General features: G+C 47.5%; 1 protein-coding gene across 6 annotated transcripts in view; it reads right to left on the reverse strand.

The window, feature by feature from the left end:
* Positions 1-7,204: 7,204 nt before the first annotated feature.
* Positions 7,205-24,981, reverse strand: part of TTLL5 (tubulin tyrosine ligase like 5) — a 52,207-nt gene continuing 34,430 nt past the window's right edge. For 2 of the 6 annotated variants that reach the window (XM_073587595.1, XM_073587600.1), the window contains exons 19-30: positions 16,880-17,072; positions 16,688-16,796; positions 12,869-13,015; positions 9,731-9,804; positions 9,547-9,653; positions 9,420-9,467; positions 9,095-9,349; positions 8,837-9,003; positions 8,017-8,102; positions 7,754-7,844; positions 7,588-7,679; positions 7,205-7,512 (exon numbers count right to left, since the gene is read on the reverse strand). In XM_073587595.1, the coding sequence (XP_073443696.1) occupies positions 7,296-7,512; positions 7,588-7,679; positions 7,754-7,844; positions 8,017-8,102; positions 8,837-9,003; positions 9,095-9,349; positions 9,420-9,467; positions 9,547-9,653; positions 9,731-9,804; positions 12,869-13,015; positions 16,688-16,796; positions 16,880-17,072 (1,586 nt within the window). In that variant the 3' untranslated portion in view covers positions 7,205-7,295. Of the gene's footprint in view, positions 7,513-7,587; positions 7,680-7,753; positions 7,845-8,016; positions 8,103-8,836; positions 9,004-9,094; positions 9,350-9,419; positions 9,468-9,546; positions 9,654-9,730; positions 9,805-12,868; positions 13,016-16,687; positions 16,797-16,879; positions 17,073-24,981 lie in introns of those variants that run through there. The other 4 variants (XM_073587596.1, XM_073587599.1, XM_073587598.1 and 1 more) reach the window with 4 other exon arrangements.

The following is a 24,981-nucleotide window of genomic DNA, read 5'->3' on the forward strand; positions in this document are numbered from 1 at the left end:
CCTATATCGCCCTGATCCCCAGATTTCTTCTGATGGTGAAGATGTCGGGGCCACGTATCTTGCCTTAGCTTTTAAACAACCCTCAGTCTGTACCCTTCCCCCACCCAGGAAAGAGGGGAGTAGTAGTGTACCATAATACACCAACCAGACTATCAAGGTAATACAAACAGGGATAAAGGAAAATACCAATCATACAAATATACTCACACAAACAACAGAGATATACACCGGGGAATGGAGGATGGGGTAAAACCAAAGCAGGAGAAGGGGAATTAGCATACACCCAAAACCTAGGAACAGTGACAGATAAATCCACCAAACACTTTCTCAAATAACAGCCAACAACCTCCAGCCATGGAGCATGAGGTTACTCTGACAATGAGTGTTAGCCAGGACTCAGATTCCAAAGGAGATGGAAGAGGCTAACACTGAACAGCTGAGCTTTAATGCAGGAAAGCTTCCTGGACCACTCAACTGTGCAGAGTAACCCCTGCACTGCTAAAAGAAACCTGCACCATTTAATATGAAGGTGAAGTGCTTCTAATCAGGGCAGGAGTAGGAGAAATCAGACACAAGAGTCTTCTGGCTTCTCTCTGTCACGGTAAACCTGTGACAGTGCCCCCCTCCTTCCTACTAGGGACCTCTGGAATATCAGAACTGGGTTTATCAGCATAAAAAGACCAGATCATCCTAGCCATATGGACATCAGATGCTGGTGCCCACATTCTCTCTTCAGGACCGTATCCCTTCCAGTGTACCAAATACTGAAGCGACCGACGAACTAAGTGTGAATCAACGATCTTAGCTATTTGAAATTTAACATTTCCATCCACAATGACACAAGATGGTGTTAGCGGTGATGGTACAGAGGAGGCAACATATTTTTCAGTAGAGATCGATGAAACACATTATTGATCCTAAAAGTGGGTGGCAAAGCAAGGCAGAATGCACGGGACTGACGACAGCCACAGTCATAAGGACCGATGATCGTGGGAGCCAGTTTCCAAGAGGGAACCTTCAACTTAATGTTCCTGGAGGACAACCACACCAAGTCACCAACACACAGGTATGGACCCATACATCTCCGATCAGCCACACTTATATTTGGAACCCATCTTCTTCAACACTATCAAGGACCCCTTGCCACATAGATTTAATTGACTAAAACAGTTCTTCAGATACTCCTGAAGAAGGATTCCTATTAAATGAGCTGAACTGAGAATGAAACCCGTATTGTCACGCACAGTGTAGGACAGACTAAGTGCAACACAAAGGTATAAAGAAAAGAAAACCAAACACTAGGGAAGGGGGGAGTGGAGACCCCTAGACAGATCCAACATCACCCTGTCTGACCTATGCCTTATCCTCTGTGACAAGCAGTGGATACTGCGTCCTGAGGGTGGATACGCCCCCCTCACATTTTCTCTGATCCTCCATATGAGGAAACCATCGTGCCTCCACCATACCAATTCTATTGCCTACCACTCTATTTGTGCCCATTGTAAATATCAAGGCTAAACTCTTTAGCACACTGATGAAGGTCTTGACGGACTGAAACGTTTGTGATGTGACTACTGTATGTATTGCACATTAAAATTCTTCACTGCATTTAAGAGAGTGTGCCCGGTCTTCTATACCATGTCACCCCCATAGAATCCCCATATTCATACACATGGAAAAAAAAAAAAAAAAAAGAACACCACATACTCACCTCGGTCCCGTTCCCTGGCGCTCTGCTCCTCTCTCTGCCTCCGATGCGCTGATTCTCCGGCGGTACACAGCTGATGTGATGAAATGACATCACCGCGTCAGCTGTTTCACAAGCTGATAGGTGGAGGAAGTGGCTGGAGGCCCCTCCTCCACCAATGCTGACTGTGCCTAGGGAGACAACGGAGCACAGTGTGGTCCGCGGACCTCTGGTTTCCAGCCCCACGGCTCTCAGTCCACAGGCCAGTCTGAGACTGCCAGAGGGCCAGATGTGGCCCACGTGCCGCACTTTGCCCAGGTCTGCTCTGGAGCATAACGCCACCAATTCACCAAATATTGTAGGGAACGACGTTGAAGACGAGAATCTACAATCCTCAAAATTTGACTCTAGGTATCCATCAACCATAATTGGGGGAGGTGGTAGGGGTGAGGGCTCAAGGAATTCTACATATATCTTGAGCAAAGTCCTGTGAAAAACGTTGTAGATCTTAAGAGCCTGAGGCAGCTCAAGACGAAACGCTTCTGGACCAATGACGGTGGTTATCTGCTGGGAACAATGAATCTAGGAACCGTTTATACCTATCTCCCCTTACCCTGTTGGGAACAGGTAGTGGCTAAACAGGACTAGATGGACTATGCGGTACTTTAGAACGTGCGCAAACCCTGCAGGAAAACACTTGTTTAACCACATCCTGCTGCAACCACGGCCACCAAAGACGACAAGAAAGGAGGTCCACGGTTGCCTTACCACCTGGGTGGCCAGCAAGTACAGAGTTATGAAATTCTCTAATTACTTTGCTGCGAAATTTAGATGGCACAAATAACCTCCTCGAAGGGCAGGAGGCAGAGGCGTCCCCCTGAGCCTCCAACACCTTACCCCTTAGTTCAGTATTCAAGGTTGAGATGCCTAACCCCTCCAAGCCAGACAAAAATGCCGGCAAGGACCCTGTAGATACAGAAGAGGAGGAAACGTTTAGGCAGCTACCATGACAGTAATCTCCCCACTTCACAATCTCTCTGGATTGCCAATCCACAGTTGAATTATACTTCACCAACCAGGGCAAACCAAGAACAATTGGAGTGTGGAGACCCTTCAGGACATAAAAAGGGATTATTTCATAATGCGAAGACGTCACCATCAGTCTTATGTTATGTACAATCTGTGTTAGTGCTCTCTGTGCAAGTGGTGCTGAGTCGATGATGTAAATAGGGATAGGTTTAGCCAAGTTACAGCAGACAAAACAATGAGTTCTAGAAAACTCAGCATCCACCATACTGACTCCAGCTCTACTGTACACAAACACAGATTTTTTTTCAGACCTGCTCTCTAGCACCCCCTCTGCTGTCAGGACAAAACGAGAATTGCAGGCTGAAAACGAACACACCCCTTCATTATCAAGCTTAAGGGTCCCAAGGGTTAATCAAGTCTCTTATTGCTTTGGGATTGCAGGACATACCCCCAAAAAAATGTTCCTTCCTTCCACAAAAAAAATACACCTTTTTTCTTGCAAATGTTGGGAGAAACGTGATGTGAATGCCCCTCTCAACTGCATGGGTTCCTTTAACACCGCAAGTATAGATACACCCTTGGACCTTTCCTCCAACACTGGCATCTTGCCCCATAAAGAAGGTTCAGAAGCAGGTGGTCTTACCCATCTGTACCTCAGGCGTCTATCCACCCGAATAGCCAAGGACATGGCAGCCTCCAGTGACACAGGCATTTCATACACTGCTAATGCGTCCTTTAACCTTTCAGTGAGGCCCTGTAGGAATTGGCTTCTGAGAGCCGTCATTCCATTTGGTGTCAGTAGACCACCTGCGGAATTCAGAGCTTTAAGTCTCTACTGAACGATTTCCTTGCCGAATGTGACACAGCCTGGATTCAGCCAAGGAAATAAGGTCAAGATCATCATAGATCAGGGCTAGGGCCCTGAAAAACTTTTACACAGACTACAGACACACAAAATCTGGTGGTAGAGAAAAAGCCCAGGACTGAGGTTCCTCCTGCAACAGTGAATAGCTTAGTTACTCACCGATAACGGTGTTTCTCGGAACCCATGACAGCACCACGGAGAGAGGGGATCCGCCCTTCAGGGACAGGAACCTACAGAAAAAGGGCGGTACCTCTCCTCCGCCTTCAGTTGGTTACAGAGCATCAGAGGGTCTCCAGGTTAGTTAGACAACAGAAATACATACACAATATTATAATACTGCTTACTTATCAAAGCACCGTGCCTAAACGGAAACACTCTACTAACAATAACACGTGCTCACCATACTCGTGAAGGGGAGGGGAATAAGCGGGTGCTGTCATGGGTTCCGAGAAACACCTTTATCGGTGAGTAACTAAGCTATTCTCTCTCACCCATGACAGCACCACGGAGAGAATTTCAGAGATTGGTAGCTTAGGGAGGGACCACCGCCTGAAGGACCCTTCTCCCGAAGGTCATGTCAGATGTAGAGGCTAGATCTAATCTATAGTGCCTAAAAAAGGTCGAAGGTGATGACCAGGTGGCCGCCTTACAGATTTGTTCTATTGATACCTCAGATCTTTCAGCCCATGAGGTCGCCATTGCCCTTGTGGAATGAGCTCTCAGCCCTTCTGGGATGGTATTCCCGCTGGATGAATATGCCAGGGCAATCGCATCCCTTATCCACCTTGCCAGGGTACTCTTGGATGCTTTGAGCCCCTTCCGAGGACCCTGGAAACATACAAAGAGAGAGCCTTCCTTCCTACACTTTTTGGTGGCCTCTAAGTACTGTACTAGGCACCTTTTAACATCTAAAGTGAGGAACTTTTCTTCCCCCTTATTTTTTGGATTTGGGCAGAAGGAAGGAAGGACTACCTCCTGGGACCTGTGAAAATGTGATGACACTTTGGGCAAATAAGCTGGGTCAGGTTCTAAGAAAACTCTATCCTCTAGAATTTTTGTGAAAGGAGGCCCCACTGACAAGGCTTGAATATCGCTCACTCTTCGGGCTGATGTTAGTGCCACCAGAAGCACCGTTTTAAGAGATAGGATTTTTAGGGGTGCCGAGTGAATTGGTTCAAACGGAGGGCCTGTCAGTGTTGAAAGTACAAGATTCAGGTCCCATGATGGTAATCTTTGACTGGCTATTGGCCTCGATCTGATTGCGGCTTTAGTAAACCGTGCTACCCAGGGGTCACCTGCCACATCATGGTTATAGAGGGCGCCTAATGCCGCTATTTGTACTTTTAATGTGTTGACCGCCGTCCCTGTTCTAGGCCCACTTGTAGGAATTCTAGGATCTTATCAATCTGAACCCCGTCCTGAACCTTTGCCCTAGAGGTGGATAGAAATTTTTTCCATATTCTACCATAAGCTCTCATTGTAACCGGTTTCCTACTCTTTTGTAGTGTAGTTATCAGGTTTTCTGAAAAACCCCTGTCCCTCATCAGTGCCCTCTCAAATTCCATGCTGTTAAATGGAGGTTCGGTGCCTGAGGATGTAGCACTGGGCCCTGCGATAGCAGGTCCGGGAGATCCGGGACATTCCCTGTTCTTCTTTTTAGCCTTCTTCTTTCCCTAATAAGGGAGAGGGATTGCATTACAAGGGTGACATTCATGAAAATCACTTACCCCAAAAAAAGGCGCGCGGCTGCAGGTACCGGTTCGGGAGACGGAGTCAGGTCATGTATAGGCTGATCTCCTGGTGGCGTTCTGCTCCTCGCTGCTGACGTGCTACGCCGCGTGGAGTGACTGCTGGAACGGCACTCTGTGTTTCGTTCCTTTTGTCGGTGGTGGTGTTGGTGGTGCTGCTGCTGCTGCTGTTTCAGCTGCTGCCTCTGCTCCTGTTGCTGGTCGCTATCCTCCATTGTTAGGATCGCTTCCAGCCAGGAGTTTCTGCACCTCACCTTTTTTAAACTTGGCGCCGCGTGACGTCACCGCTCCCCCTGCACGCGCTGGTCGGGAAGCGCGCTCCTGCGCATGCGCCCGGTTCCGGGACCCGGAAGTCGTTGGTCTACTTCTGGGGCAGCGGCCATCTTGGTACTCTCCGTACCATGGCGCTGCCCACGCTCCACCGGGTCCCGCTGAGCCCCGACCTCCTTTCCGGAGCGGCGACTCCGGCGTCTCTCCCCCCGCTCACTTGGCAGCCCGCATCGGCCCCGGCGGTGGCGGCTTCGGGCACCGCACCTGCCGCGACAGGGGCCTCCCCGCTGCCGATACCCGGACAGGCCGGTCCCGGACTCCTCACAGGTACGCCGTACTGTGGGTCCCCCCGTCAGGGACAGGAACCCAACTGAAGGCGGAGGAGAGGTACCGCCCTTTTTCTGTAGGTTCCTGTCCCTGAAGGGCGGATCCCCTCTCTCCGTGGTGCTGTCATGGGTGAGAGAGAAATAACCATTCATACTCCTTGCTCCTCATCTCCAGAGGAGTAAGGACGAAGCTTAAAATACAATTTGCATGCCCCTTTAAACACAAAAAACTTGTCCATACCCCCAGAAAACCTGTCCGGGACAGAAATTTTGGGTTCAAGCTGGAACCGCCTACCTGCAGAATCCCACACAATAGAAGCCTGCAGCCATTGCCATGGCTGCTGAACCTCAGAACAAAGGTCAGTTACCTACAGTGCCTACCTCTACAGCTGCTCTGCAAGCATAGAAACGGGATCCATGAACCCAACAAAAGAAAAAAACAAACAAACAAACAGTAGGTGTGTACTGTAATACACCAACCAGACTATCAAGGTAATACAAACAGGGATAGAGGAAAATACCAATCATACAAATATACTCACACAAACAACAGAGGTATACACCAGGGAATGGAGGATGGGGTAAAACCAAAGTTGGAGACGAAGGGGAATTAGCATACACCCAAAAACTAGCAACAGTCACAGATAAATCCAACAAACACCTTCTCAAATAACAACCATCAACCTCCAGCAATGCAGCATAAGCTAGTTCTGACAATGAGTGCTAGCCAGGACCCAGATTATATAGGAGATGGGAGTGGCTAACAGTGCACAGCTCAGCCTTAGCGCTAGGAGAGCTCAACTGAGCAGATTAACCCCTGCACTGCCAAAAGAAACCTGTATCATTTAATATGAAGGTGAAGTACTTCTAATCAGTGCAGGAGCAGGAGAAGTCATTGCTGCGGTCTTCTGGCGCAGTAAACTTGTGACAGAGGAACCCTTGCTCTGTCTTCTTCCACCAGCGCTCTTGGGCCTGCCCCCCTTCACTCAGTGATCTTCTAAAAGCACTCTCGGGCCTGCCCAGTCACATCATTCGCTGCTATAATACACATTCAGATTTTCCATACATGCCCCACCACAGCGCTCACATCCGGCTTTGACCGCAACGAGCCTCAGCTCTTTTGCAGGTTCTGGGTTCATAGTTGCGCAGCATAGCATTGCAGTAGTGGTGGCATTTCTTCCTCACGTGGTACTGGTAGCTGTGCCTCACTGCTGGAGGCTCCTGTAAATTAGAGGCCTGCCTCTCCCCAACCCTGCAGTAATGACCACAGGACGCCACATTCATTAGATTTTTTTTCTCTTATGCAAATTAAAAGTAGAAAAAATAAAACTAAATTCTGTACACAGTGGGGGAGGGGTGTGCAGCGGTCGTCATGTCGGGCAGACCACCCTTCTCTTCTGCACTGCGCTGGGTGTCCTGGGTGGAGGGACTGGAGGTCTGGATCTTGCAAACACAATCTGAGTCCCGTCAGAAAGGCTTGCAGGTGAAATGTTTGTGACTGAGGTCCGTCCGCTATGGAGGAACGCAGCTCCGGGGTCTGCACCAAGGACAATACCAGGTTTCTTCTGTCTGTCTGATACCACCACCCTACAGGAAGCATGGGCATCGTCACATGGGTATCAATATGCTCCTCCCTCAGACCAGACACATGGTCATACGTACCGCACTGAACGCGGGGCACACAACTTTCTGGTTCCTCCCATCGGGATAGTAGGTGGAGCTGGCTCAAGGCGGCCATGTTGGATGTCTGGAGGCTGAGGAGAAGGACAGGTGACAGACGGCGCATGGAAGAGGAGGTCACAATGAATGGCGCCGGAACTGGACTCACCTCCTCCAGGTCGTGACTTCGCTCTGTTGAGATTGTGGTGGCACTGATACAGGTGGTGGGGAGCACTGCAACATCACCGTCATCTCCCGTGCTGCACAACACAAGGGGAGATGTTTATGCCATATGCAGCACTCTCAGTGCAGGCGGAAGATGACTGACAAAGGGAGGTGATTAAACATTTGTGATGAGTGGCCCAGACAAGCCTGGCTGACAGTGGCAGTGGTCAGACTTGGCACCATCCGTCATCCGCAGTTATCACTCACCTGTGCTTTTCCTCTGTGTAAACAGGTCTGGTCAGGCAGAGTCCTGCTCTGGAGGGAGCGCTGCTGCTGATGTTCATGCGGGACAGCTGGGGAGGAGAGCAAGCATTATACAGGGACCCTGTCTGTACAGAAGTGCACTTCCGCGGGAGCTGTAGCCTGACCCCCCCACACACACACACGTTCTACAGTAGGGATAGATAGCCTGTCCAGAAAGAAAGAGGACAGGACTTTTAGCGCCACCTACTGCATGTCACAATCCTAAAAGTCTATAGCTGCTTTATCCAGACTTCCACATTGCTGCATTTTTCTAAGATTTTTACACCAGAATTCTGATGTAAAGCTTTGATGGGCGGACCTCTATTTGCAGACAAGTGTTTCAGGGCGTTTGCCACTCATCAGTACAAAGCAGGAGGTGTGATCTGTCTTAGTGAGAGCCTCTGTCAGGGGCTGGAGATGTCTGGACCATGTAATGTGCACATAGCCTCTTCTATCACAAGTCATGTGGAAAGGGTCGAGATGGACTGTTAGGATTGCTACATCCATTAGGTGACACTGCTCCTATCCTCTTCTTCTCTGAAGAAGCAATTTGCAGATTGCATTGTCAAGAGGAGCATTGCACGTCCTACAAGGAGAGACATCTCCATACTGGCACAGCCACTCTACTGCACTATAATAGGAAATCATGGCCTACATGATAACATGGCAGTTAAAGGGTTAAATCTGCAGAAGAGCCCAGCCCTGTAGCAATGGGGATGGACCGTGCCTATCCCCTGGGGGATGGATCCTGCCCCTCTCATGGACGGTCGACTGCTCGCCGTACTTGCTGTGTCAGCCGTTTTTGGTGACTGGAGCTGGAAGGTCTCGCTCGCCTCTCTGCCAGACGCTGCAATGACGCAGTCACTGCTCCCACATGATAGGGGTCTTCCAGCTCTCTCACTGCCCCCGCAGAGCGGCTTCGAGTCCTCAGGACATGTGGCTGCGAAATAGCTAAATACAGGGATACAAAATCTTGGAAGTGAGCAGGGAAACCTTAGGGTGGAGGCATGTCATGTAAACAAGGACGGTTCAGCGGGAATACCTGTCCAGGTAGAGCCCGCCCGACTCAGGCGCTGACTGTAGATCTGAGCAGCACTTTGGAAGGAGGAGAATAATCCCAGCCGGCAAGACTGAGGTCGCGGCCCCCCAGAGGCAGACGTTGCCGAGGTGGAAGGAGGCTGCAGAAGGCTCCAGGCGGACAGAGGACGTGATCTGTGATTTGATGATGTGACTCCAAGTGCTGCACCAGCCTCCAATGATGAGCAGACCATGCGAGAATCTAAAGATGGCGGCAAGACTGTGGACAGGAAAAGACAATCAAAAGGAAGGGAGGGACAAAGAGGGAGGTGATGACCTGAAGCACTGACCTTCCTGTGGAGCACATGTTCCTTGGGCCCCACGGGCTATCCCAGACTCTGAAGAGGACACATACTGAGATGTCAGTGTGGGGGGGGGGGGGCACGTCTCAGCCACATGCCCACTACGGTCACTCACCTGCCTGTGAACTGTCAGTCTCCACGCGAGGAGAGCCCCCCAGAAAAATGCTGGCAGATTTGTTCTTGTGGGTGTAAAATGTCAGAACTTCCTCTAGCTGACGTTCACTAAAAACAGACATGAGAGGCTCAGCTGTCAGGCAAGGAAGGGGGAATGGCCGGCAATTTGATATTAGATGTCTTACCTAGCTTTGGCCAGAAAGAGCTGAAAATCCGGCAGATTCACCCCCAAATCCTCCCCACTAAGCCCATGTGTTTCCTGGGAAAAAAGTGTGTGAAAGTTATACAATGTGATGGACGAGAGATAATCATGTGCAGCCCTAAACATTGACATTAGAGCCCCAAGAAGAAGTGGTGAAAAGATGGTGATCACAGGAGGGAGCTTTCACTGATGTGCAGATGACTGCCCACTTTGTCTGATCTGGGTAAAAATAGCGTGAAGTTGCCAAAGGTCAAAGCATTTTAGTGCAGCCTCATGTTGCACCAAACTTTTGCAACTGTCCAAACCTTATTACACCAGAATTCTGGCATAAAAGGTTTGAGGAATCGGGGCCTCAATCTTTATTGTCCTGTGGCTATCCCTGCGTTCAGTGTAATCCTCAGATCTGGAGGCTTTCTACTAGAAAATAACGACGCCGTATATACAGTTTCGGCGGGACACAGAAACCTGATGGTACTCTTTTGTGACACAGGACCAAATGGCTGAAGAAGCACAGAACATCTGCATTAGTGACTTTCAACACTCGGCCCCCCAGCTCTGAACCGTTATGGGGTCTCCACTTCATGGCAGAGTTGCTGTGGTTCCTTCCAATTCTCAATAATATCACTGAAAGGTGAAGGGGAAATCCAGGGGGAAGAAATGTCATGGATGGACTTGTTACCCCAGTGGCTCCTATTACAGGACCGTACTGGTTTGTGGAAGCGCTGCACCATCGGCCGATCTGTCACATGGTGGTAACGACAGACCGCATGCGGGGGAGCCAGAGAGTACACACCGGGGCAAGGAGCCTGGATGTCACATGCTGGAATTGAGGGGCTGTACGTTTTACTTCGGGGCCAATGGGACTGGAGGAGAATCTGATATGCAGTGATAAAAGGGATTGTTTGGTGAAAACAAGTTATCACCTAGGCACAGGAAAGAGGACAACTTACTGAGAATGGGAGTACAATCCAATCAGCATAACGAGGTCCTTTTCTCCATATGAGAAAGGAGCTACAGTGCACATGCTCAACGATTCATTCTCTATGGGGCAGTTGGGTGCTACGAGCGGCGATTTCCAGCAGCCCCATAGAGAATGAATGAAGCAGTGGTTAGACCGCTACTTTTTCTAATGGGATACACATTTCCTATTCTGCTGATCAACGACGGTCCCAGTGGTCAGACCGCCACCTGCGGAAAGTGTTACATATTTTCCCTGGACAACCCCTTTATGGTGAAGTTCTCATGTCCATTTGGGAGTTCTGATACATGGACAGACAACCAAAATTCATGCTCAGCACAGACCCATGGCGGAGTGTCAAAAAACAGAGGCGGAGGACCAATGATTATTCTAAAATTATCAGGTTGTGATTTTATTCTGTTCTAAAACTGAAAAAATCATAATGGAAGAAATAGCACAACCTGCTAACTCCATAATAATCAATGGACCTCTCTGTCTCTGTTTTTGTTACTTAGCCAACAGGTCTGTGTTAAGCATGAATTCTAATTATCTGTCCTTAGAGAGAATATAAAAAGTCTGTACACCTGTTTCAGTCCCAGGTTATTTGTCATATAGAATACTTTTTCTCCCTTTAATGTCACCTGTTAGACACCTCTCCTGGGTATCCCAGGCTCTGCTTCCATCCCCTGGCTCCACTGCCCTCTGTTGTGCTCCACATCAGGTTTTACAAGCTGACTGGCGTGGCTCGATGACATTATCACCCCACTCCTGTTTAAAGCTCACTAATATACACACAAGTGTGTCTTGAAATTGCAACTCCAGAGTCCTATGTATACTCCACCATCTGTGCCAACCCAAACCCAGCAAAGGCGAATAGTCACCCCTGTTGGTTCCACTTCACCTGCCCTACTGCTCCTGAGATTCCCGAGTGTACCAAGTCCTCACAGTTCCACTTGTCCTGGAGGAAGCTGCACCAAACACCTGGGGTCCGTGTGCACCCACGGCCAGACCTGAGGCTTAGATGATCCACTTCACTAGGTCAAACTAAACAAAATCCTAACACCCTGGATCCCAAAGGCGCAGCAGCCACAACACTGTTGTGATTGGAGAAGGACGATTTGCCTGGACTAGTGGTGCAACTTGCTGTCAACCAATGTGACCTGTGCACAAAACCTCTGAGCCCGTGTGGCCGCTCTGCCTCATGAGACATGGAAACTTATGCGAATTGGTGGGAAGAGATTGTCACAGGACAAAGGATCCCGTCGACTCTCACAGGGACTCTGTTTATATTGTGATGAATGGGATCAATCTCACACAGATTGTCTCAAGCTGAAGGCCAAACCAGAACTTCAGCCTCTAGGCAAGGAGGGAATATTGCCCTTCGGGTAACTGTCATCCACTAAAGATAGCTTGCGTGTACTCATGTCTGTCTCCTTTGATTCCTCTGTGTTCACAGAGGGCAGCAGAGAATTTTATGGACTTCCTTTTGTCCAAAAGGCTGAAAAATTCATTTCCTTGAGCACACCTCAAAAGCTAATCTTCACCACTTCCATTCCTGGAAATGTCACTGTTGTGTTAAATTTCAGCCCTTTCTTGTGACGTCCTCAATATCCATGGCCGATCTTATGTCTGGGAAATGTTTTTGTTTCTTCTCCTGACTGACAACTTTCCACAATGAGATCCTTTGCTGTGTTTTCCGCTGTTTATAGATCAGAAAATGTCAGGAAAATGCTCCTAAAACAGCAACACTTACTCTGGGATTAATCAGAATTGCTGTAAATGATAGCGGCCAAGCGCTGACTATTGTGTAACATAGGGAAATGTGATCGGCTGATTCTGAACACAACCACAGCTCCAATCACAGACTTATGCAACCATATGACGGTATTTTTTTAACAGTATTTTAGTTTTGTTATTTTTAATTCCCCATCAAAATGATTTCACTTTGTTTTTTCCCTTATTTCTACAGATTATAGGTGACAAAGTTCTGAAATAATTCTTCTTGGTACAATTATTTACATGACAAAAAGTTGAGAATTTACTAGGGATGTGTAGACTTATTATACCCACTGTATGGCAGAACTCCTAAATGGACAAGTGAACAGGCGTACATTCACATAGTGTCTGTGTAATGAGATGGGCCATGTGGTGCACAGCACTCACCTGATCGTACAGATGGATGAAGTCTCCCAGCTGCTTGGCCAGCAGGTGACGTTTTTCCTGGACGGGCAAACATCGGCCTGGCAGCTTCAGACTCACCAAATGTTGTAAATTAGCAGCCGCCCTCTGCAGAAACCTCATCACCAGCTCCTGAGGGGCACAAACAATTCATACACATAGCGGCAGTCACAGAGCTCACATCACCCACAGATCCGCCTCCCACAATCACCCGCAGCAGGAACTCAGCAGATTTCTAGCATAAAACGGCTTCAAATGCCCCAACAATTGTGCAACGTTTACACCAGAACCAGGGAGCTCCAAAACTTTTTCAACAGTGTCCGGGATGGGACGTGGCCAAGCTCGCCCAATAAATACATCACAGCTTTCACCTTAAAACGTCATGTAAGCAAGGACAGGAAGGTCCGTCAGCCCCTGACAGAAAAAACATTTTGCCGTGGCAGTCAGATGACACATGAAATACATTAAAAGGCCCACTTCTACTCAGCAACACGGGCGCCGTCACTACTGATCCGCCCTCGTTATACAGTGCGCTGCCACTGATGCCTTTGTTACCCAGCGACACATGCACCACCGCCACTGATCCGCCCTAGTTATACAGTGACGCGGACACTGCTGCCCTCTTTATACAGCGACACGGGTTCCGCCGCCACTGATCTGCCCTCGTTGTACTGCAACACAAGCGCTGTCACCACTGATCCGCCCTAGTTATACAGCGATACGAACACCACTGCCCTAGTTACACAGCGACATGGGAGTTGCCGCTACTGATCCGCTCTCGTTGTACAGTGACACAGACACTGCTGCCCTTGTTATACAGTGACATGCACCGCCGCCACTGATCCGTCCTATACAGTGACACGGACACTGCTGCCCTCGTTATACAGTGACAAGCACCACCGCCACTGATCCGTCTAACTTATACAGTGACACAAGCACCACCGCCACAGATCCGCCCTTGTTATACGGTGACCCAGACACTGCTTCCCTCGTTATACAGTGACAACGCCACTGCCACTGATCCGCTCTAGTTATACAGTGACACAGGCACTGCCGCCCTCGTTATATAGTGACATGGGCGTTGCCACTGAACCGCCCTTGTTATGTAGCGACACAAGCGCCATCGTCACTGAACCGCCCTATTTATACCGCAACATGGGCATCGCCGCCAATGATCCACCCTAGTTATACAGCGATACGGACACCACTGCCCTCGCTAAACAGCGACATGGGTGTTGCCGCTACTGATCCGCTCTCGTTGTACAGTGACACAGACACTGCTGCCCTCGTTATACAGCGAGAAGCACCGCCGCCACTGATCCGTCCTAGTTATACAGTGACACAAGCACCGCCGCCACAGATCCGCCCTGGTTATACAGTGACACAGACACTGCTTCCCTCGTTATACAGTGACAAGTGCCATCGCCACTGATCCGCCCTAGTTATACAGTGACACAGGCACTGCCGCCCTCGCTATATAGTGACACGGGTGTCGCCACTGAACCACCCTTGTTATGTAGCGACAAAAGCGCCGTCACTGAACCGCCCTCTTTATACCACAACATGGGCATCGCCGCCACTGATCCACCCTCGTTATACAGTGAAACAAGCACCGCCGCCACTGATCCACCCTAGTTATACAGTGACACAGACACCACTGCCCTCGTTATACAGCCCTGTGGGCGCCACAGCTGATCCGCCCTCTTTGTACAGCGACACAAGTGCTGCCGCCACTGATCCGCCCTAGTTATACAGTGACACAGGCACTGCCACCCTCATTATACAGCGACATGGGTGCCGCCACCAAAATGCCCTAGTTAAACTGCGACACAAATGCCACCGTCACTGAACTGCCCTCTTTATACAGCAACACGGGCATCACTGCCACTGATGCACCCTAGTTATACAGCGACAAGGGCACCGCCACCCTCATTACACAGTTACACAAGCGCCACAGTCACTGAACCGCCCTCGTAATACAGCGACACAAGCGCAGCCGCCAATGATCCACCCTCTTTATACACCAACACGCCTGTGAAAATTTACTTCCTGGCTTGCTAGAGTTGGTGTGCTGACGTTGGAGATCGTAGTTGCTGCTGAAGATTGTTGTCTGCTGTTTTTGGGTATATGCTTTCTCAATTATCCTATTCCCATTTGGTATGTACTTTCCTATCCTTCCCTTTACTCCTCTGTACCCTTGGTATTTTGTATGTAAGTTGCATTTTGTTATCCCCGTTTGTCTTATGTGTTTATACACTAGCATATCTGTTCTGGGCCTCCTGATGGAGGGAACAGCCTAGGGCATATCAGGGGCATAGTAAGACACGGGCCTCTCTACCTTCAAGAGTAGCCCCGGAAAAGCGATAGTCAGGGTTCCAGTTCCAGGGACAGTTTGAGGCCCCCCTTCCTTACCGAAGACCATCACAGCGCGACAAATCCGCCTTCGTTAAAAAGTGACACGGGTTCCGCTGTCCTCGTTATACAGCGACACCAGTATTGCTGCCACTGATCGACCCTCGTTATACAGAGACACATGTGCAGCCGCCACTGACTTGCCCTCGTTATACAGTGAAGCGGCAGTTTACGCTAATGATCCGCCCTTGTTATACAGGGACATGGGCGCCGCCATAAGGGCCGCCGCCACTAATCTGCCCTCATTATAGAGTGACACAAGCACCGCCGCCACTGATCCGCCCTCGTTATACAGCAGCACAAGCACCGCCGCCACTGATCTGCCCTCCTTATATAGCGACACAAACGCAGCCACCAATTTTACGCCCTTGATATACAGCGATGCGGCAGCTGACATTACTTATCCACCCACTTTATACAGTGGCACCACCTCCACTAATCTGCCCTCGTGACACAGAGACACGGGCACCACTACCACTAATCCAACCCTCGTTATACAGCAACACATGCACAGCCGTCATTGATCCGCCCTCATCATACAGTGACACGGGCACCGCCACCCTACAGCGAAACAAGCGCCATTACTGATTTGCCCAAATTATACAGCGACACAAGTGCCGCGACCACCGATACCCACTCCTTATACAAGCACGGCCACCCTCGTAAAACAGCGACACAAGCACTGCCAGCACTGATCCGACCTCGTTTTACTGCAAAATAAGAGAAGCGATCACTAACCCACCCTCTTTATACAGCAACACGGGCATCACCGCCACTGATGGACCCTCGTTATACAGCGAGACAAGCACCGCCGTCACTGAATCGCCCTCATTAAACAATGACACAAGCGCCGCTGCCATTGATACACCCTCGTAATACAGCGGTGTGGGCATTGCCATCACTGACCCGCTTTCGTTATACAGTGACACAGATGCCGCTGTCACTGATCCGCCCTCGTAATCCAGTAACACGACCTTCGTTATACAGCAGCACGGGCGCTGAAGCCATAGCCGTCATTACACAGCCACCCTTGTTGTACATCGACACGGGCACCGCTGCCACTGATCTGCCTTCATTAGACAGCAACACGGGCGCCGCTGCAACTGATCTGCCCTCATTAAATAGCAACACTGGTGCCGCTGCCACTGATCCGCCCTTGTTATACAGCAACATGGGCACTGCAGCCACTGATCCACCTTAGTTATACAGCAGCACGGGTGCTGCAGCCATAGCTCCACCCTTGTTATACAGCAGCATGACCGCTACCACCACAGATCCATCCTTGGTACACAGTGTCACCAGTTTTGGGGTGTTGTTGGCCCTGTAAGTCAATAGGACTAAGTCTAGTAATCACTGGCTTGTATTTCAGGAGGAATGACTTTTGTGCCTCACCATCTGCTCTTCAACTTTTGGTACTGCACTCTCTGTACTTCGCTCGTCCTGTAGACGACTCTGCACCCGCTGTAAGTAGCCAGAGAAAGCCAGACGAGCCTGGACCTTACTGCAGACACAAAGACAACCAAGTGTATGGTGAACACCCACAACAGCAAGAACACGCCACTCAGCCTCCCTCTAGCCACTTACCTAAGGTTTGCCCCCTCGTGTAACAGCTGTATGATACTGACCAAGGGAGCAGGTTCTGGAGGGGTCAGAGTGGGTACTGGAGGGGTTACAGTGTCCACTGGGGGGCTCAGCTGCTCCTGCACCTCTTCCTCATCTTCAATGTCATTTTCCTCCTCTTCCTCCTGTACACCACAGTCAGATCGGCGAAGCAAAGCTGCAATATAGTGCAGGACTTTACTAAAGAGAAAGGAGCTAATCACAGGATGAAGTGGGGAGACGGAGGAGCACACAAAGCTAATCACAGAGGAGGGGAGTGAGAGGAGCGCGGGAAGCCAATCACAGAGGGAAGCGGGATGAACACACACAGAAGGTGGTGGGAAGAGGGAGGAGAATGCACTGCCAGTCATCACAAGAGGTGGTGAGGGGCACACAAAGCCAGTCACTGAGGGAAGTGTTAGGAGCATGCATAGCCAATCACAGAAGGTGGTGGAGAGTAAGAGGAGTACATGCAGTCAATCATAGGAGGTGCCAGGGAGCGGGAGAAGCACATATATCCAATCACAGAAGGAGCCAGGGAGTAAGAGGAGCATGTGCAGCCACTCACAGGAGGTTCTGGGGAACAGAAGGAGCACAAACAGCCAATCACAGAGGAAGGAAGCTGAAGGAGGACACAAACTAATCACAAAGGGAAGCAGGAGAAACATGCCCAGCCAATCACAGCGGTTGAAAGCTGAAGTAACCCGCACAGTCAATCACTGTAAGTGGTGGGAAGCAGGAGGAGCATGCACAGGTGATCACAGGGGAGGGAAGAGGAAGGAGCATGCACAGCCAACCACAGGATGTACTGGGAAGCAGGAAAAGCACACACTGCCAATTACAGGAGGTGATGAGGAGCATGCACAGATAATTATAGAAGATGGAAGCATAAGGTGCACGCACAACTAATCACAGGAGGGAGTGGAAAGCGGGAAGAGTATGTACTACCAATCATCACAGGAGGTGGTGGGGAGATGGAGGAGCACGCACAGTTAGAGTATGAGTGGGAGCAACAAACAAGCACGATCAACCACAGAAGGAAGAGATAGGAGCACACAGAACCAATCACAGTGGATGAAGGCATAAGGTTCCCACACAGCCAAAGAGGAGGAAAGCGGGTGGAGCACGTGCAGCCAATCACAGGAGATGCTAGGGAACAGAAGGAGAACATAATTATACAGTGGGGGAAATAAGCATTTGATCCCTTGCTGATTTTGTAAGTTTGCCCACTGACAAAGACATGAACAGTCTATAATTTTAAGGGTATGTTAATTTTAACATTGATAGAATATCAAAAATAAAATCCAGAAAATCACATTGTATAAAGTATATAAATTTGCATTTTGCAGTGAGAAATAAGTATTTGATCCCCTACCAACCATTAAGAGTTCTAGCTCCTACAGACCGTTAGATGCTCCTAATCAGCTCGTTACCTGCATTAAAAACAGCTGCCTTACATAGTCACCTTTATAAAAGTCTCCTGTCCATGGACTCAATTAATCAGTCAGACTCTAACCTTACAACATGGGCAAGACCAAAGAGCTTTATAAGGATTTCAGGGACAAGATCTTAGACCTGCACAAAGCTGGAATGGGCTACAAAACCATAAGTAAGACGCTGGGCGAGGAGACAACGGTTGGTGCAATACCGGTAACGGTGTTTTTCGGAGCCCATTACAGCACCACAAGAGAGGGGATCCGCCCTTCACGGACAGGAAACCTACAGACATAAATGGGCGGCACCTCTCCCGCATCAGTTGGATTACAGAGCACAAGAGGACCTCTCAGGTTAGTAACAATATTTATACATTATTCTGTACACAAAATAACTTTTCACATGTGATTATGCTAAAGTAAAAGGGTGCTGTCATGGGCTTCGAAAAACATAGTTACCGGTAAGTAACTGGGCATTTATTCAGTCTCCCATGACAGCACCACGAGAGAATTACAGAGAGGTAAGGAAATTAGGGAGGGAACACAGCCTGAAGCACCCTACTTCCAAATGTGAGATCGGAGGTGGCTCCCATATTAAGCCTATAATGTTTAAAGAAAGTGGAGGTAGAAGACCATGTCCTTACATATTTCCTCACTCGTCACCTCTGATCTCTCTGCCCAGGAAGCTGCCACAGCTCGTGTGGAGTGAGCCTTCAGACGTCATAGAACTACCTTACCACTTGCTGTATAGGTCACAGAAATTGCTTCCCTGATCCTCCAAGCTAAAGTGCTTTTAGAGACTTTAAGCCCCTTTCTAGCTACCTGAAAGGAGACAAATAAAGAATTCTCCTTTTTCCTATTGTCAGTTATCAACATATATCTAAGTAGGCACCTCCTAACATCTAGTGAATGGTGACTCTCCTCCCTTTGATTCACAGGATAGGCACAGCAGGAAGGAAGAACTATCTCCTGCAGTCTGTGAAACTTAGAGGCTACTTTTGGTAGATATGACGGATCCGGCTTAAAAAATGACCCTATCCTCCCAAAACTGGGTATATGGTTGAATTCTGGACAGGGCCTGAATGTCGCTAACCCTACGGGCTGATGTTAATGCAACGAGAAGGGCCATTTTAAGGGAAATAATCTTTATTGGGGCTACTTCAATGGGCTAAAAGGCAGACTCTGTCAACACCCTTAAAACTAGGTTCAAATCCCAAGGCATTAACCTCTAAGGATGGGCCTAGACCTAGGCAATGCCCTAATAAACCTAGCCACCCAATAATTGCCCGCCAGATCACAATTATATAGAACTCCCAGAGCTGATACATGGACTTTGAGGGCGTTTGTGGATAGTCCTATCTCTAGGCCCTTTTGTAGGAATTCCAAAACTTGGCCTATCTGAACCTTTCCTCCGACCTCCGTGCCTGAGGTTGATAGAAATTTGTTCCAAGTTCTAGCGTAAATCCTTGTTGTGGATGCTTTCCTAGTCTTAAGGTGGTTACTAGGTTATGAGAAAACTCTTTCCCTATTAATAGCACCTTCTCAAATTCCACACCATCAGATGTAAACTGGACACTCGTGGATGGAAGATTAGTCCCTGGGAGAGGAGGTCTTGGAGTACCTGAAGAACCCATGGGTTGGTGATGAACATCCTCCTCAGCCAGGAAAACCACGGCCTCATGGGCCAAAAGGGGGACCTGTCCTCTAGGATCTTCCTCAACACCAAAGGAATTAGGGCTATCGGGGGAAAGGCATATGCCAGGTTGAAGTCCCACGGAATCAACAGATCATCTACGGTTTGTGGACCTTCTCTGGGGTTTAGAGAACAGAATCGATGCACCTTCCTTTTCGCTCTGTTGGCAAAAGAGGTCTATGTCCGGACATCCCCACATATGCACAACTTGGATGAAGACAGTTTGGCTTAACACCCATTCTCTTTGCCTGAGCTGGGTGCGGCTTTGGAAGTCGGCCTTGATGTTCTCCTTTCCTCTTATGTGCAGGGAGGTTAATGACAGCAGATGAGTTTCGGCCATCTGAAATATACGATCTGCCACTTCCATCAAAGACCTGGACCAGGTCCACCCATGGTAGTTGATGTAGGTTGCAGTTACCTGATTGTCGGAAAGTATTCTGACATATTGACCCTAAAAGGACATAAGGAGCCATTTTATTGCCACCTCCACTTCTAACAACTCTTTCAGGTTAGATGAACCAGCCTGCTGTTTGTCCACCTCCCTTGGACCCACACCTTCCCCAAATGAGCCCCTCTACCCGTGGGGTTGGCATCTGTAGCGACAATCCGTGAGATATGGTTTACCCAGGGAACCCCTCTGGACAAGTTTGATAAATTTAACCACCAAAGAAGGGACTGTATCGTAGAGGGGGACAGAGAGATTTTCCTTTCCAGACACCCTCTAAACTAGAGGTCATTACGTAATACTTCCCACTGTAAGGCCCTAGTATGGAATTGGGTCAACAGAACAGCCGGAATACAGGAAGTGAGTGAGCCTAAAAGGGACATCACCCTCCTAAGGGACATAGATGGATTGTTCACTGCCTTCAGTACTTGATGCGGAATACCATCTAATTTGGGCACCGGTAGCAGACACTCCTGATTCTCAGTGTCTAGCACAAGACCCAGGAATTCCTGCACATTCAGGGGCTGTAAATGTGACTTTTTGATATTTATAAGCCACCCCAACCCTTCTAGTGTGGCCATTACCCCTTTCAACTGAGTAGTGCAGTGCAGGACCAAACTGCCTACTATTAAAAAAGTCATCCAGATAGGGGACCGTCACGACATTTTGTTCATGGAGATGTGCCATGACCTCTGCAACCACCTTGGAGAAGACCCGTGGAGCAATGGCGAGACCAAACGAGAGCGCTTTAAACTGGAAGTTCCTAACCATACCCCCCCAGTGATACAGCCACCCTAAGGAACTGCTGGTGATCTGCATGTATAGGTATGTGAAGAAAAAACAAAAAACTGAACTGAAGTAGAATTGAATGACATGCATGATGTAAAAGCATGTTCACATTGGCCATAAAAGCAAGCAAACAAAACCAAAGGAAAAAACAATGTATGCATATACTCTAATAAAAATAAGTAAAAAAGCAAGTGCATTAAATAACATAGGGTACTTAGTAAACACTATTTTGATCAAAAAAGTATAAAGCTGTCCCACCACGACAAGGTGTACCCATTTGAGACAGTAACTACACTAACGGTTAAAACCTACCTAGTGTGAATAGTAGCAGAGTCTCTGGGTCCCAAACGGACACCCAGCTTCAGAGGGACTAAATAAACTACACAGCTCAGTAGAATGGAGGCCACACCCTATTTGTACTGAATACAAAAATGCTGAAGAAAAAACAAAAAACTGAACTGAAGTAGAATTGAATGACATGCATGATGTAAAAGCATGTTCACATTGGCCATAAAAGCAAGCAAAACCAAAGGAAAAAACAATGTATGCATATAGCCTAATAAAAATAAATAAGTAAAAAAGCAAGTGCATTAAATAACATAGGGTACTTAGTAAACACTATTTTGATCAGTTCAGTTTTTTGTTTTTTCTTCAGCATTTTTGTATTCAGTACAAATAGGGTGTGGCCTCCATTCTACTGAGCTGTGTAGTTTATTTAGTCCCTCTGAAGCTGGGTGTCCGTTTGGGACCCAGAGACTCTGCTACTATTCACACTAGGTAGGTTTTAACCGTTAAACACACCGGCGCTGCAAATACACAGTCAATGGATAAGCTGCTGGCACACCTGGCAAATTGAGTGTGCTATCTGCCACTGGAAAAAAACTACAACAAAACTGAAGGTGGCCGCGCTTATAGCGCTGTGTAATGAATATAACACCCAAACTGAAAATAGCAGTCAAACTTTAAAAACAGGCATTACTCACTGTTGCGAAGGCTAATTATAGCTGATCATGTCGCTCTTGTATTCACAATTGTTGAAAAGAAAAAATCTCTGAACTAAAGCAAAAGCAGGGAGCGTCCTCCCATTTGCAAAAAAGACACAGCTCCCCGCAGGAGAGCGCGTCCCCCTGGGCGGCAGACAGCCACGGCCGATGGCGCCGCCGAACAGTAGCGTGGTGAGCAGGGGGCGTGACTGGCGGGGGGCGTGAATTGTGGGTGGTGACGTCACCGTGCAAGAACCAATCCTGACGCGTTTCGGGGAAGCCGTCCCCCTTCCTCAAAGGTATGGATCATACACTGCCACCCACACTCTATATACCCTCGCCTCCACAAGGAAAAGACGCACACTTAACCCATTATGTGGCGCAACCTCCTTAAACTAAATACTGCACAAATAAAAAACTAAACTTTATTCAAACAAAAAACTGATGAATGGGACAATTAAATACAAAATGCTAAAATCAATTATAAAAAGAAGGAATAAAAATGCAAATGGATATAGAACAAACTCCACCCCCCAAAATATTTCAATTGGTGGTTATAATTCCAACAATAAATAATGAATGATATCCAAAGGGACAGTCCTTATCTACAAGGGTACCAAAAAGGATCTTTTTATTTCAAGAAAAAAGAATCCTGCATACAAAAAGGAGAAAAGGAGGCAATATATATGGGTCACAAAGCATAAAGTTCAATTTCATGATTAAGCCCATTTGGCACCAAACTATCCAATGTAAAAATCCACCTGGATTCGACCCTCGACATACTCTTAATATAGTCACCAACCCTCGGATTTTTTTGGACCTTTTGAATGCCAAAAAAAGTGGACCCCATACATGTCTTGCCATGTTTCTCCACGAAATGGCGGGACAGTGGATGTCCTAAAAATCCCTTAAAGATATTGTTCAAATGTTCTTTTATTCTCTCTTTAAGTTTTCTTTTTGTGCGACCAACATAGAACTTATTGCAGGGGCATTTTACTATATAAATAACCCCCGTAGAGTGGCATGTTAGATTGTCCTTAATATGGAACATCTCAGTTTTATCCATATTCCAAAAAGTGGTCTGCGTGATTCTCTTGTTTCTCACCTGCACACAACATGAACAATTACCACACGGGGTAAAGCCCCCAGTAAAGTTGGAATGTTTCCCATTTAATGTATTGCTACCATTTAATAAACCCTTCTTCTGGGTGGGTGCTAGCAAATTGCCAATATTTTGAGCCCTTCTATAAACAAACCTGGGTTTCTCAGGTAAAAGCTCACCCACCAATTTATCTCTCTTTAAAATAGGCCAATATTTCTGGATGATCTTAGTAAAAGCTCTAGGATTATTATGAAATTGAGTGATAAAGGGTAATTTACCAATCTCTTGTTTAATATTCGGAATACCCAAGGCCTGTTTCTCCCCATTGATCAACCTGCTCCTAGAAGCCGATTTTGCTACATGTCTAGCTCGATCTACAATGGATACATCATACCCTTTCTCCACAAATTGAGCTTGTAAAAAACTGGCTTCAATATCAAAATCACTATCTTTAGTACAATTGCGTCTAATGCGCATGAATTGGCTCTTTGGGATATTTGAAAGCCACAAAGGGAGATGACAACTGTTCATGTGAATATAACTATTACAGTCCACATCCTTATGATAACATTTAGTATAAATGGAGTTATTTTCCACAAAAATATTGAGATCCAAAAAATTGATGTTAGTGGGACTGATACTTGAAGTGAATTCTAAACCAAATTAATTATCATTAATCTCCTTCAAAAAGGAGTCTAAACTGGTCTGGGACCCCTGCCAAATGAAGAGCACATCATCAATGAAGCGCCGCCAATAAATTAACCCCTCTCTCAAATGGTCATTGTGAAAAATATTGGACTCCTCCCACCTTCCAACAAATAAATTTGCATAACTCGGGGCAAATTTTGTACTCATAGCCGTGCCCCAAGTCTGCAGATAGAACTGATTACAATAAATAAAATAATTATGTTTTAAAATTAATCTCATACTATCTACTATAAATGATATTTGAAGGGGATTAAAAATTTTGGATTTGTGAAGAAAATACTCAGCAGCATCACACCCTTTTTCTTGATTAATGACAGTGTACAAGGACTTGATATCCAGAGTACCCAAAAAAACAATTAGGAGCCCACTTCACCAATTCCAAGCTTTTAATAGTATCTCTGGTGTCCTTTAAATAAGCCGGAAGCCCAGACACACAAAGTTGTAGATGCGTGTCTACATATTCCGACAGATTTGCAGTAAGACAATTAATCCCAGAGACTATCGGTCTTCCTGGTGGGTGGCTAGGATTTTTATGGATCTTAGGGATATGATAAAATACCGCTAAACTCGGTGACCTATTGTTAATAAAACAAAATTCTTTTTTATTTAAAATACCCAAAGCTTTGCCTCTTTGGGCTAAAACATCCAGTTTTTTGACAAACTGAGAAGTAGGGTCACCAAATAATTTTTTGTACGTGATATTATCACTGAGAAGTCTTAATGACTCCTCATGATACTCTTTGCGATCCAAAACCACAATACCTCCCCCTTTATCCGCCCCTTGAATGACAATATCATTATTATCTTGAAGGCTAATTAAGGCCCTCTTTTCCTCTCCAGAAAGATTCTGAGGAGCAAATCTACGGTTCCTGTTCTTTATTTTTCTAATATCCATAGAAACCAGTGTCTCAAATGTATAAAAAGCATTAGAATA

The sequence above is a fragment of the Dendrobates tinctorius genome, unplaced genomic scaffold, assembly GCF_039654945.1.
Source record: "Dendrobates tinctorius isolate UK_male_01 unplaced genomic scaffold, ASM3965494v1 ptg000010l, whole genome shotgun sequence".
In the NCBI taxonomy this organism is placed as follows: Eukaryota; Metazoa; Chordata; class Amphibia; order Anura; family Dendrobatidae; genus Dendrobates; species Dendrobates tinctorius.